Source organism: Chelmon rostratus, chromosome 7 (genome assembly GCF_017976325.1).
Source record: "Chelmon rostratus isolate fCheRos1 chromosome 7, fCheRos1.pri, whole genome shotgun sequence".
In the NCBI taxonomy this organism is placed as follows: Eukaryota; Metazoa; Chordata; class Actinopteri; order Chaetodontiformes; family Chaetodontidae; genus Chelmon; species Chelmon rostratus.
This window is the reverse complement of record NC_055664.1, coordinates 21817675-21832687: the sequence shown is the minus strand read 5'-3', so window position 1 is coordinate 21832687 and position 15013 is coordinate 21817675. Positions and strand designations below refer to the sequence as shown.

The window sequence follows — 15013 nt, the reverse complement described above, 5'->3', positions numbered from 1 at the left end:
GTTTTGTACCCTTGTTTTGTACCCTTGCTGCACTTTCTTTAACCGCAGCTTGATGTCACAGCTAAATGTCTGCACTAGAGGTCAGCTGAAAAACTATCAATAGGTGATGAATTGTGGTCTGTCTTCTGGGAGTAAAGAGAACAGGACATCACAAGGTCCATGCAGGCTCACCTTAGGTGCACAGTCTGTGGCCCTTGAGCACATTTTTCTAACTTTGCCAAAATGTTAGCTGAAAATCCCTGAAGTTCCCATCTCCAAACCCCTTAATCCTCCCTAACTCCATCGTCTCGGATCGAGGAGCATGATAGAAGGTTTCAAGTGAGGGCTTAACCCAGGTTTAATAACCAGAGCATGTCCGCAGAGCAGAACACCTCGTCATATGACCAGACACCAGAATGCGAGCACGTACGCATGCACAAACCTCACAGACCCATAAACACGCATACACACAGCCTCTCTGGCCACAGGAGAGGCTCAGACCAAGAGGAGATTATGCCTCACAACAAGAGTAATACCCAGGTCTCCGCAGAAGAAGTGGAGATTAGAGTCAGCAGCATACATTCATCTGGTTCTGACACACAGCATACCACTGAGAGCATTTATCACATGTGGAGCAGAGGCAAAGGCACACCTCAAACAAATATGGAAACATGTTGATAAAAGATGCAAAGGGGGAAAAAAAAGACACTCACTGAAACATGTACACACTCAAACAATAAAGCTGTTTTTAAGAGGAGAGGAAGTGAAGGTATTCTGCTATCAGCAGTCCTCCTGAGTGGTGGTGCAGGACCACTGGACTCAAGAGCTCACATATCTTATCTGCTCTAGTCTAGCACTTCATAATGTTAATATCATACTTCACCATCTTGGGACCCCGCACCCATCCTACCCACAATGTTCTGTACTATAGCCAAAGGCAAGGATTACACAGAGATGAATATGCAGCCACTGTGACGACAGAGAGAAAAAAAGGCTCAGACACACAGGAGTTTAGGGAAGTGTCCAGGCACCCCAAACAGAAAGCGGTGCGGTAGCTCTAGTTTTTCAAAGACATCCCGAGAAATCTGTGCAACGTCATTGTGTGTAAATGGATGGAGCGCGCAAACCTTCGCAGAAACAGAGGAAAGTGCTTAAAGTGGTCCCCATATGTCAGCATTCCCTCCCTTGTTAACAGAGACCAGCCATTTCCTACATGAACGCACACGGAGCGGAGATCCGAAAGGCAAAAACAAAGAGGATGTCAGTGTGAAACAGCTGTGTTTAGCACATCTAATGCATTTCATTCTCTACCTTTAGAAAGACAGAAGGAGATCAATTATATATTTAATACTGACATATCTATCACACTAAAGGGACTGACTCAAGCTTACGCCGTCTGAAGAAGTATTTTATGATGCCATTAAAAGGTACAGCGTTCAGCAAGACTCTGTATTTATGGCTCAATTTCCTCCAAAATTCCACCGTGACGATCTGATAATGCGGATGATAAGATACAGAGTGGGAATCGCAGGGTGCCATCTCAAACTGTGCTCGGCTTTGTCTTCACCCTCTGTTTTCCGTAGGAGGAAAAGGGACAGGAGGAGGGATGAAGGGGGTTCTGGTGTACTTTTGGAGGCCGTGCCTCCCCTGTCTTCACTGGCCCAGTAGGCTGTCAGAGACGGGTGGAGCATGGAGTGATTGATGGGACTTTGAGCAGGCTGCTTTACCCCTGTCTGTACACCTGCCCCTTTAGCTCATGTACACCCTCCTTCATACAACACTCTGCTTGTCACTGTTCACCAGACCAGTGTGGACAAACTGGCAGATTGATTGAATCAAACACACACGCAGACACACTCACGCACTCCCCAAATGCAGGAAGTCTTGCCTCACCCAATCTTGTTATTTCCATGGTTTCATTCTGTATATGAACCAATCCATTCATACTACTTTCTCTCACTCTGCAGGGTGTGAGATTCTCTTTAGGCTTGGTGCCAGTGTTCGCTTTAAAACCACACAAAGCACCTAAAACTGTTAAAAAAAACTGCCCTGCTCTGGCTCTTATCCGCTGCTACGCTGTTCTCTTCCCCGTGGTGAGCATTTTCAGCACTTGGCCTCGTATCTAGCCAGCAGTATTAGTTTTGGCGGGGGAGGGCTATGCGTGGGCGAGGCTACGCTTTTGTGTTTGTGAAAACCACGCTCTAAAAATCCCAAAATCAGTATGACATTTGACACATTTTCACAAGAGTGAAAGAGACATGAGCATCGTCTTTTTCTTCACTCCAGGCTGCTGTCACTGCAGGGAGTGACATCTGCATTTTGGGTCAATTATGTCAGCCAATATCTTCCAGCATGTGTCTTAGGCATATTTAGACAACATGGTTAAAGTTTCAAGGTATGTATCCAGGTCACTAACGAGCACGGCATGCTATGAGAGGCATCACACATTTCTGGAATGCAAGTCTTGTTGCTTATTGCAGAAATTCTCTGAAAAAGGCATTTAGGTATCGACCAAATGCAGCAAATAGATGCTGCAGGTTTAATTACATGGATTGCATTGATTTATGCAAACACCCTGAAGTGCTAAATATGCTAGGTTCAACAGACCACACGCAACATGCATGATAAAAATCACTATCTGCATATATGGATTAATAGAAGAGTAATTGAAATGCATGTGCGCAATATATCTCAGACTGCAGAGGTCTCACAAAGACGGAGCTGACAGTTATGTGCTGGGGGGGTTAATTAGACAGAAGCTGGTTGTTTCCCATGTACTGTAATTTTGAGAGTAACAGCACTGGACTGAAATAGCCTTGAACAACAGCAGGCATGCCGCAACCGTTCACAGCAAGACACACTAAAACAAGCCATTTATTCAATAAACATGAATTTGTTGAAAAACCAATAGAATGCATGCAAAACTTTTTTTACACTGTATGAAAGTTGAAAGACTTTTCTTAGTGAGGAAGAGGTCAGTTTCGACAGCCACACACACACACACACACAAACACACGCACGCACGCACACCACCGGGCTGTGAGATTGTGGAAGGGTCTGCATTCCGACATGAAACAGATTGGAGTGGAGGCCAAGGAGAGTCTGTGGTGTGGAGCCCACGCCTCAGCTGCATGTTGACTCATGAAGCAGACCCTGGCTGTGCCGTTTGCACCAATTTGCTCTGAACCTCCCTGAGACAAATAACTGCCACAGAGCTGTAACACACTCTGCCTCCAGTCCCCTGGCAGCTTGCCAGCACACTCAATGCTGCTTCTGCTGGGGTTAGCCGTCCTGATTTTTCTCCTTCAGCTCTTGCTCTCTCATTCTCTACCTCATTTCTGTCCACCTCATAGAATCATTTTATGTTTAGAACTCCTTCGTATTTGCTGAGCAGGAAAAGGAGGTTAAAATAACAGAAACGAAGGGAGAGGTGTGAGCAAGTCAGTGAAAACAGAGAGCTGCTGCACTTGAATGCCACCCTTGTAATAAGTTAACGAAAGGCAAACACCATGACAAATGAATAATTACTCTGCCACCACGTATGAGATGCTGTTTCAGTCATAGGGCTTGTTCTCAACGGTGGAGAAATAATGAGGAGTAAAGAGGAGACATGGTTGAGGACAGGGATGAAGGAAATGTGAGATAGAGTCAACTCAGTTGTTATGTGCCAAGGGGAGGGGTTGTGCTGAAGGGGGCGACATAAAGACCAAGAGTCTTTGAGAGCCAACAGATGTCCTACAAGGGATTTCCTGCATGAGAGACAGGCAAGTGCTCAAATCAGTGGGAGGTGGCCATGCTGCCTTTAGACTGGCGCATGCCAGCCAACTGTCCTCCGCTCTGCAGATGACCCTCAGGCATGGCCCCAAATCTGTCAGGATGAACTCTGCCTCCTTCGACACATCCGAAGGTCCGACCTTCCCCCCACTAATCAGAAAGTCAGCGAAGCCAGCTGGCAGCACGTGGTGACAGAGATTTCACAGAAGCATCAAGATCAATGCGATTGTGCGATAAACTTGGCTGAATAGAGTTATATGCTGTGGACCAAATTTAAGTAAACATCCCTCCGCTTCTGTTGTTAGTGGCTGTAAAAAGTAAACCCTGCCTCTGGAGTGAGGAGTCTGTGTGTGGATATAAGGCCTACAGCCAACCCTGTGCGGTCAGCACTGTGCAGTCAGCCAGGCCACTAGACAGCAGGCCCTGAGGTTATCGCCTGCTCAAGTGGAGCAGTGTGCCGTCCATTACCTCACTTTGCTATCTCCGCATCCAGGAAAAGAGAAACGAGCTATTCATAGAGCCTCTCAGGGCCTCACGCAGAGCACCAGGGAAAGGAAATTACTGTGACATATCACAGAGTATACAGTATACTGCACACACATTGTTCCCATGTACCTGTCAGTTACTGCTAAAGAAGAGCGAGAACATTTCCTATTACTTTTAAATTCTCTTACAGATATTTCATTGTTTGGTGAAAACATGCACAAGTTACAGAAACATGGCTGCAATGTTTCAAATTCAATAACAACGAAGGACAAATGTCAACGTGGCCTTACTCTTGATTCTTTATCAACTGGCAGTCGTTGAGCACAAAGGAAGTTCATTATTTGACGTCAAACATCTATAATACAAAGAAAACAATAACATAATAGGAAAATAATCCTATCTTTAGCTTGTTCGAATACATAAGGCAAACAGGATTCGTGGTAAATGCATTAGCCCACACTCTGGGTTAAGAATCTGAGATAGAGAGATTGTGTGCTGCACTGTACATGTGGTTAATGATAAACCAAACAAACTGGGTTAGCTCTCCTGGCCTGACAAAACAGGACTTGTTGAAACTTGGATTATGTTAACAATCGCTGGTGAGTAAGGGAAACTGCAAAAGCCAGGCTCTTATAATAACATCTCCAAAACGTTGTGTTTTTAGCTTTTAAAGTGAAAACCTTCGAGGGGGAGAGCTAGGCAAAGTAAACACAATTAAAACCACGACTTCCTGCATTGGAGTTTGACTGGAAATTAAACGCCTGGATGTTCCTTGAAGTTGCACCGAATCCGAGTAAAACACCCCGTCTCACATGTTCAACTCATAGCAGTCAAGGTATGACAAGCATCTTAAATGACAGCATGGGATCCGAAATGCTCTAAAGCTTTCTTATATGGCCTCACGAGTCAGATTTATGGTATGTAGTTCCTCCGCTCTGGAGTTTAAACGCAGCCTTGTAAAGAAATTTCAGTGTGTCTGGGCCTTTTCTTTTTCTACGGCCTTTTTCCTTCGGCAGGGTTCCATCCCCGTTGCTCCGACAACATAATTATACGTAGTTAAGCAAGAGCTGCAGAGAGGGGAGTGAGAGACACCGACTAAGCGAGAGGGAGAGAGAGGGCTGGAGCACAGTGGCTTGTCATTATGGGTCTGTTTGAACCTTATACAGAATAAGCAGCCCAAACTTGAGACTGAGCCAATGGTACTCTGTACTCTGGTCCTCACGAGTCCCGCCAAGTGTCTTGTTTTTCTACTTGAAAACCCACCTCTGAAATAAACACTGTATATCATTTACTACTCGGGAAAATATTTTTAGCATTCTGATCTGTGGAAACTTGTAGCATGTGCCAAACACTTGAGTTCTCTTGTATTTTTTTATATTCATATTTCATAAAATTACTTTGCCTCTAAAGTAGTTTAGATAATTACATTTAAATTGTGCAGAGTTGTAATTTTAATGTTGAGAGGCTTGGCTAGCATTAACTAGTGCAGGCAACATGAGGACAGCACACCAGCTGGACCACCACTCTGTACTCTGTACTGCATTACTGCAGTTCATCTCCTCTCTGATCATCTGAAGGGAGACTTCTACTCTCAGTTTTTTATGGTGTACTCCATGAGCCCTGCTGGGCTCATGGAGTACACACCATAAAAATCCAGTGTATGAACAAGAAGCCTGTAAAAGTCTCTGATCTGATGCTTCTTACTTTACATTTCACTTAGCTGACACTGAAGATGGAAAAATACTGGAAACAGCATTAAGAGCAGAGCAGGTTGTTGCATCTGTAGGCTCCAGAGGCCCCAGTGATAAATCTTAAATCCGAAAATACTTGGCAAGCAGCGACCGACACCTTGTACTCAAGACCATTACCCTCCGAGAGCCAGGAGCCCATGCCCAGCCCTGCAACCGTCCACACTCCCCATCCACTCCCACACGCACACATTCAAACACACACACACAATTCTTTCTTTCCCCATCTTGATTAGATTACAGTGAGCGGGCTGGTGACAGCCTCTGGGCATACTAGAAGAGCGGCTGATATCTGAGCTCTCCTCCTCAGCCTTCACTCTCAGCGAGTCAAGAGAGCAAAGAGATAATATATCTGAAGAGCTGACCTCACCAACGAAAGCAGCCTTTAAATAATCATGGGAACAAATTTGTCAACACAGGTCACCACTCACAAAACGACTAAACGGCTCAGAAAGACTATTTTCTCTTCATACATTGCATATCCACTGACTGCCAAATATACCCCTTGATAATATGGTTCCAAGCCTGCTTGTTGACCCTGAAGATGCTTAATTCCACTTTACATCAAAACTAAACTGTCGTTGCATGAGTGTAGCAGACAATACAAGGAATCGCTAATACTTCACTTAAATGGGTGGGAAAGCTCTTCATTAAAAGATGACTAAACACAGATGCAATGATTGCATTCCTTTCGATATAAAAACTCATATCTATCTCTCTGACAAACAGCAGAAGCGGGGCCAAAACAGAAAGGGCTTTGTTCCCATTGTAGCTCCTGACCACCTACCAAGGGCCCTTTACAGAGGCACTCACCCTGGAATGATCAGGCCACTTCTCCCCCCAAGGCTCCGCAGGTCTACGGAGACCACTGGGCCAAACACATCCTGCCCATCTCCTAAGAGATTATCCAACTCAATGAACACATTGAACACAGAAACACTGGAGGAAACTGGAGCCTGCTATTCAGCTGCATCTAAACCCAAACTCCTCCATTCACACCCACACTAGAGGGGAAGAAGAAATAGGAAGACGTGCTGCACTTACTGGCTACTTCCAGTGAGGCGTTGTGGCTCACTGCCTCTCCCAGGTAGTTGCGGGCAACACAGACGTAGGAACCTTCGTCCGGCTTGCTCCGTCGTCCATGGACGATGCGTAGAAAGAAGAGGGAGCCGCTGGGCAGCAGCATGCGCTGCGAACGGGGATTGTCCCTGTCTGTTTCCACCCGCTCTCCATCCTTGTACCACTCCACTGTCGGGGTTGGCCGCCCCTCTGCTTTACAGTTGAGAGTGGCGGGCTCCCCTTTGGAAACAATCAGGTCAGATGGGTGCTCCACAATCCGGGGTGGGGTGTCCTCTTGGCGCAGACGGGATCCTGAGAAGAAAAGACAAAAAATGTCCACGTTTAACTTAAAATCTGCTAAATAGGGCCTTGAGGCCTGATGTCGTGCAGTGTGTTAACAACTATGTCTTACTCTGAATATGTCTAATTAGCAACCAATAATAGGCATCTTTAAAAAAAACCTAGCAGTAATTAGTATTCCATTCAACTGTGGTGGCAATTTCTGTTAAATAAAACACAAAGTCGAGTCTGGTCTTTCTGTTTAATTCAGATGGACTCACAGAGCAGTCAAATGAATGGGGGCAGTAAATGAGTCCCAAACATTGGAGACGTTAGTGTTTTATACACAATGAGGACTGCAAGGTCAGGGAGTTGGGGTGAGTTGCACATTATCTTCAACTGGTATAAAAACAGCATGTTACAGGACAATCCGAGAAATTCAGGCCATCTTATTCTGTCTGTTCCTGTCTAATCCTTGGACACTGAGTGCATGAATGTCTAAACATTTCCATTACATTTCCTTTAGACTTCCACATATACATTTATGTTTATGTTCTAATTATTGATTGTAAGGTAAGAATGTCAAGCCATCGTGCCTTTTTGTGCTTTTCACAATGCTCAACTTGTTGAGATGAGTAATGTATTATATAGACTTATGAATAATGATGCACCACGAGTGTGCGTCTTCACTCCTCCGAAGAACATTCTGATATATGTGTCACATTAACATACAGACAAAATTATCTGGATGTCGAGAAACAGATTTTTTTTGCAGCAGTGCAATAAGAGGTACTGCTGCAAGCATTGAAGACCAAATAAACTACCAGCCTGTGAGCAAAGTCACCCTTTAATTACAGTAACAGCTCCTTTAGCAAAGCTTAGCACTGCTCCAGCTCTGTGGCTCTGTCATTTCTTAGATCAAAGAGCAAAAAAGGAGAAAAAGAAGGCAACAGTAAGCAAGAGTATGACACACCTTTAAGGTAACAGGAAATGAAGAGATAGCAGATAAGATATAGATGCACTGCACATCTCAGTGACAAAGACGGAGCAAAGATTGCACCACTGAAGAAAGACAGAGCAGCCAACAGCAGTGCCAACAGCAGTGCCAAGGGGGTTAACACCTCAGTGCTATCTCAGGCCATTACCATTGCTCTTTCTGACCAGTCAGCTGTGGCTATCAAACCTGCTTTACATGCAAATTAGCTTCCTGTTGTTAATTTCTGAAGGGTGGGACTTGTGAATGCATTGTGTGCCTACACACATTGTGGATGTGTGTGTGTGTGTGTGTGTGTGTGTCTTTGTAAGAGAAAGAGAGAGTTTTTCTTAACTCGTCATATCTCCCAGGATAGGGCCTTTGGATCCCATTCAGCACCAATTAAAGAGAGTCGGGTCTAATTGGAGGCAGAGGCCTGCAATTAATTTACCCAGCATCCCGTGAACTTGCCACACTGCCTCGTTTCTCTGCCCTCCACCCATCCCCCCATTGCCCTGGAAATCTGGTGCTGAGAAGGCAACTTCTTGTGGTCGCTGTATCTTTTAGGTAAAGTCAGCATAATCATTGACAGCTCAGTGGAAAGATTAATCACTTCAGTGCAAATGTGTAGTACGGTGAATTAAATATAATTAATCCAGTAACCCAGTGAAGGACATCATGATCATAAGTCTATTCAAGTCATTGCTAAACATTTATGACAGGGCAGAGTTTTTGACTTTCTCACATCAGAGGGTTTGACTCTTGTCGTGCATCTTCTTCACCTGTTGTTCTTGCATGAATCCAAAGCAAACACAGGGTTTTCCCTTGAGACTCTGTGTAAGCTCCTCTTCTGGGACACAGTTTTGTGTTTATATGCTGCACATTTGTTTTCTCAAACTAATGGTCACAAACTGCAGCGGTTGTGTATGGCTGCAAAAAAAAAGCTACTTAATGAGCAACAATAAGAAACGCTACTGGTTATTCTGTCACACAAACACTTTCAGAAAGCCTATTGGTGAGACTAATTAAATTAGATTCTGCGCTTAAATTGGTGCAATATGACAGATGCAGTGCAATGGATTTTATGCCAGAGACCCCTGCATTCAAAATTTGCCAGTCGACTAACAACCACTCTATTTGTTGCGAACAGACTAAACCTGATGCTCAGTTGATGAATAACCATTTAGTGGCAACAAGACAAATAAGACAAAGTCTCAGACAGAAATCCCTGTAATTCTGCAACTGTTTCAGTCCTGCATGTCATTCACTCCGTGGGCATCAAAACATATCTGTTGAGATTAAAGCATTTCTAAAAGACAGACAGAAACAGATGGAGAATTAAAGAGAGCGGCATATAAAGCCTTTAGCAAGAAAGAATTCGTCTGCTATCTGATGCTGAATAATGTTTATAAAAAAATACATATCTGTGCTTCCTGGCTGCCCGAACCACTACGAGGCTAATTAACCCCCATTTGTAACCTGCTCCCGTCATAAGCTTTTGAACCTACAGACCATATGCTAACGAGGACCAGCCCTTTGGTCGGGCAGCACAGTGGAGCACAGAGCTGAGCTAACACTCCTCACGATGTGAGCATACGCAGGCCCATTACCACCACAGCAACTGCACCGCTACCACCGCCCTCCACCAGACAAGGCAGGCTAATATGTTTTATTAAAGAGGACTTTGAAGAGCTGCGCCGCTATCTGCTCTGCCTGTTCCCTTCCTGATTTAGATAGCTCCTCTCTAATTTGAAATGGTCTGAAGTTCGGGGTTTTATGGGGGAACCATTAACTATTTAGATGCGGCCCACTGCGAGGAGAGCTGTGCAGCCGGCAGTGCTGTGTTTGATCAGCGGCTGTTTACTGTAGATGATTACACCACATCTGCATGATTAAGATGGAGGCTGAGAATACAACATACAGTAGGTTACAGCATCCTGTTACATGGAAGCTGGTACAAAATAAGCTGGTGAATAAATATTCAGCAGGTCATAGAGAAATCTAATCAGTGTTGTGTGATTGCTAGAAGGGTGTGTTTGTTTTGAGCAGCGAGTGGGTACGAGCATGTATCACTTACACAATGATATTATGCTTTCCTCGTCCCTGATAGAATTCATTATGTGCATGTGTGTGCGTGTGTGTGTGTGTGTGTCGGATCCCCACAGCCCATTTGAGTGACCCACGTTACTTCAGCTCCATTACCCCTCATCAGGGGAAAAAGACACAGGCGGCGTAGAGGATTATTCTGTCATGGCACAAACGCCGCCATGCCCCGCTCTACAGGTGCACGCTTTTAGAAAATGGCCAGCGAGCTACCTTCACTCCTTCCCTACAGCGCGCGCTGGAAACCAAATCTATGACAGAAACGAGAGGGGAGCAGAGTTGGCACTCTGAACCAAGCTGTTCAGAGTCTCTTTCGTGCTTCGCTCTGAGTCGTCTAACCCTGCCTTTATTTCAAAGCGCTGCCCTTCCTTCTCCTCTGCTGCTTTCAACCGCCCTCACTCCTATTTTCTATCCCCCTCTTCCCCCCTTCTTTGCTCCAAGACAGAAAATGTGAGATGAGCTAACGCAATACACCGCCTCACCAAAGGGAAGCTGGGACTTCTACTGCAAGGATCTGATCGATTGGAGCCTGAGGCAAGATTCTCCTTCTCCCATAACCCTCTCACTAGCTGGAGCGCTCTGTGTCTCTTTTTTCTCATTTACTCACACACAAACACAAAGTTAAACTCTGCTTGAGGGAACCTTTGCTTGCTGTGGAGGTAATTAAGAAAACCTACAATTCTCTGTGACTTTTCTCTCACTGCCAAAAGCGATCTCAGTAATAAACAACAAACCATAAGAGCCCAACAGCAACGAGCACACTGAACTGAACAGCCTCAGATCCATCCACACAGCCACCGCAAGGGTACAGACCCAGACACCGACCCACATGCACACAGTTTCCCTATGCATCCTAGCATTCATGAAGACCTCCTCGGTAATTTGCCCTCCTTGGTATTCCATTAATAGACTGGGCATGAGCCGGAGATGTGTCGTGGTTCTCAAGAATTCAAGGTCATTCGGCTGTCCGCTAGGTCAGCCGACATACACTGACTGTATATTAACATTTTTGCTACCAGCTTCATATTGATTCATCTGTGTCTTCGGGCGATACTTGATTTTCACCCTGCAACATGAGCTGATGAACTGTGAATCTATATTGGACGAGATAAGCTTGGTTCCTCAATCTGATAGAAAAATAATGTGCATAAGAGATAGACTGCTACCTATCATGCAAATATACCAGAACATAATGTCGCCTATTGAGCGGGGCACACCTATTGATTGACAGAAACTCATGTCATACTTAATATTAGGTGACATTGATGGTTGACATTGACATTGATGGTTTCCATATTAATTGAAATGGGCAGGATGATTTAGTTTTGCAGACAGCAAACTTGATGGCCAATGCACTGTTTCACTCCACTCCACTGTGCATTCAACCACTTGTTCATATGAACGCTGAGCTGAGAGTCATTTGTTACCAGTCTGCAGTGTAATTCATTCACTTCACTGATGAACCTGAGAATTATACAGAGCTACATTACATTTTGTGATCAAAGAACTTTTTTTGTCTGCACATATGCATGCTCCTGCTCTGTCTCTCTCGCTGTAAAACCATTGCCAGGAATACCATAATGGACTATGACAATAAATGGATAGAAAACAAAGTAAATCCTCTTCCCTCGCCACAAATACTTAGGACACACTTATCCAATACCTCCCCTTGGCACCATTACTGGCTATCGAGACTATTGATACTACAAGAGCTTCACTATCAATTGTGTATAATTACATAATGACTCCCAGAGTTTCTAATGGGAGAATTTCACTGAGAACATTCAGTGTAAATGGCCAGGACGTCAACTACAACAAAAATCTAGTTTGTGGTGATACAAAGCTCATATGTCCAGGAGGAAGCGATCGATCTAACTACTCTGACTGAAAGCATAGATGACGACCCTGAAACAGCAACCTAGACTCCGAGCAGCCTCGGGACAGGAAAAACCCAGACAGGGTCAACTCTATCAGAGGCAGGGTCGTTCCTTAAACACAGCACGTTTGCCCTTTGCAATTAAAAGCTCATGTAGCCCCACAGGCAACATCAAGTGAGCTGCATTTTTATTACTAATCACTCTGCATAAAGATGCAGAGAAGCAGAAAGGCAGGGCAAAAAACAGACAAAAACAATCACCTAGCTGAGGTAATAAGTTCAGGTCCAGTGATTTTCCTAGCTTAACAAATAAATGTGCCTCCGTCTCTCACGGCTCTTTTCCATGGCTTCTATGTTGGCAGAGTGTGAGGTGCAGGAGAGGAGCCAGGCACCTGCCCTTTACCCTGGAGAACTCACAGGGGAGAGGGACAGTGAGGTGACTCAGGCCTGCAGAGGCCCCCCTGATGTAGGGAGGCAAGATAATGTGTCTACTTCCCTGAAAGATAAAACAAATGATCCCAGTCTAGATTGAAGTGCATGTGATTATATAAGCAATATCGTGGTAAACTTCAGTTTGCCCCATAAAGATACTCAAGGTCGCAGAATCTCATGAAGACAGGTGGTAGAATTGAGAGGTGTTGCAGGAGCTTGAGCCATATCATTATGCCACATATCAGATGTCCAGCTGAGCAAAGAAAGAGATATGGAATATTTGCCTGCGATAAGGAAGACCAAGCACAGTAGGGCACTCCCTATCTACAGTGCCATTAATCTGTGATTAGGGGACTTAAGAGGGATTTATGGCAGAGATAAGAGCAGAGGGTGTGTCCCTTGGGGTAGCCAGGCGGAGACTGGAGCCACGCCTGTTCGGGACGGTGCCGGCCAGTAAATGACTGAAAGCAAAAGAAAAGGCACCCTTTTCTGTTGAATTAGAGCAGATAACGGAGCGAGAGGGCAGAGATAAGAGGGAGAAACAGAGGGGACAGAGAAAAGGCAAGGTACCGTACTCCTCCTGATCAGATGACATTAACAGCAAAGTGAAACTGAATCTTTTACCGTTTCCACATCAGGATCCCACCGTGGAATGCGGCGCATGAATGACTTTGCCAGTTGCATCAGATCAGACCTGTTTTTAATGTTACACAAGGCTATCACTTACACTCCTAAGAGGCAGGATTAGAGGCCTGTGTGTGAGTGTGTGTGGGGACCCAGAGGTGGGGAGAAGGAGGGGGATGATGGATATCTTTATGGCCTCTTTCTTTCCTCATCTCTTTGTCTCCGTTTACCAAACAGAACGGGGTACGGTTACCTCGCTGAAGCTACAGCAGCACTTGAGAACAGATCGGTTTCCAAAAAATAGTACCATCATCCAATTTTGTGCTTTTTCAATCAAAGCAAACTTGAAACACACTACCCGAGAGTTTATACACAACACTGCAACCCAACACTACAATATTTGATTGTTTAGCGGTATTTGCTGTTATAGAAACTAAGCCTACACGCTCACAGATGATTACAATGCTCCTATTGATAGTAGTGAGTGTAATAAGGCTTCTGCAGACTGTAATGCAAACATGACACAAAGCTCCTTTGTTATCATCAAGGCCAAGACATTGAACAAAGTTAAGGAAGCAATCAGAAACAGTTCACAGACTGCAGCAATCCCAGCACAGTTTATCTAATCATTACTAATTTCAAACAACCAGGAATGTCTGATACACAGGAAATGTACCTTTGGTGAAAGACCAATGACTTTTAAACCGCAACACTTGCTCCAGGTTTCAAGTTTTGTAAAAGGGGACTTGTAGACTATTAAGATCTGTGAATGTCACATTATTACTGTTGCTGCCTTTGATATTCATTTGTCAGATACAATAAAGGGGTGATGAATCTGCTGATGATACCAAAATCAAGCAGCACTCCCTCCTTTGCTTAGGGCCACAGGTTGCGGTATAATCACAGTTGCTCATCAGTATGGGATCCAACAAAGCCCCCCTTGGCCTGGAGCACCAACCCCGATCCTGGCTGTGTCAGCTGGGGAACACATCCCCGGCTCTCCCCTGGTAATGCAGGCCAGGCCCGGGGTGAGACAGCCCCAGCAGAGCACTCCTTTGGGAGGCTGGGGTCCATCCTGCTCTGGGGCCCCCATCTGGAGTTATGACAATAGGAGCAGTATTTCCACTTCTGCTCCAGGCTTGTCCCAAATGGGCGTGACACATTTGGAAAGCACCAGGCATGAGCACCAGTATGATAAAGGAGTGTTGATGCTCACGAAACACCTCTTAAATCAACTGAGGACAACAAGGATATCTTTGTTTCTTCTGTCTTTAAAAGCTCTTTGCTTTTTACGTAAGCTCATGGATGAAAGGCATGAATGGAAACTCCATATAGACGGGTGGTTTGTTCATTAATAACACACAGCTTTCCTCTCATGATTTAAATATCCATAGTAGTTTCACATAAATTGCCAGCAACATAACAACAGGGAGTAACTGTGAAAAGACACGACAAGCGGAGAATATACTATACAATAATGAATTTCCAACAGAAACCCAGGGGACACAATTGTGGATGAGTTGTAGCTCCTCCTGATGCCAAGCTGCTCCAGTGAGCGTCATTAGACACAAATAAAAGCTGTCAAACTCTGCAGAAGGTCATGAGGGCAGAATTCATTCCTGCAGGATAAACGCAGTTCCTATGCTTTATTATATCCATTCACTGACACAAGGAGGAAAC

General features: G+C 44.8%; 1 protein-coding gene across 2 annotated transcripts in view; it reads right to left on the bottom strand.

The window, feature by feature from the left end:
• robo1 (roundabout, axon guidance receptor, homolog 1 (Drosophila)) overlaps positions 1 to 15013 on the bottom strand; it is a 159601-nt gene that overhangs the window by 101080 nt on the left and 43508 nt on the right. For both annotated transcript variants that reach the window (XM_041940053.1, XM_041940054.1), the window contains exon 2: positions 7032 to 7358. In XM_041940053.1, coding sequence (XP_041795987.1) covers positions 7032 to 7358 — 327 coding nt within the window. The remainder of the gene's footprint in view (positions 1 to 7031; positions 7359 to 15013) is intronic.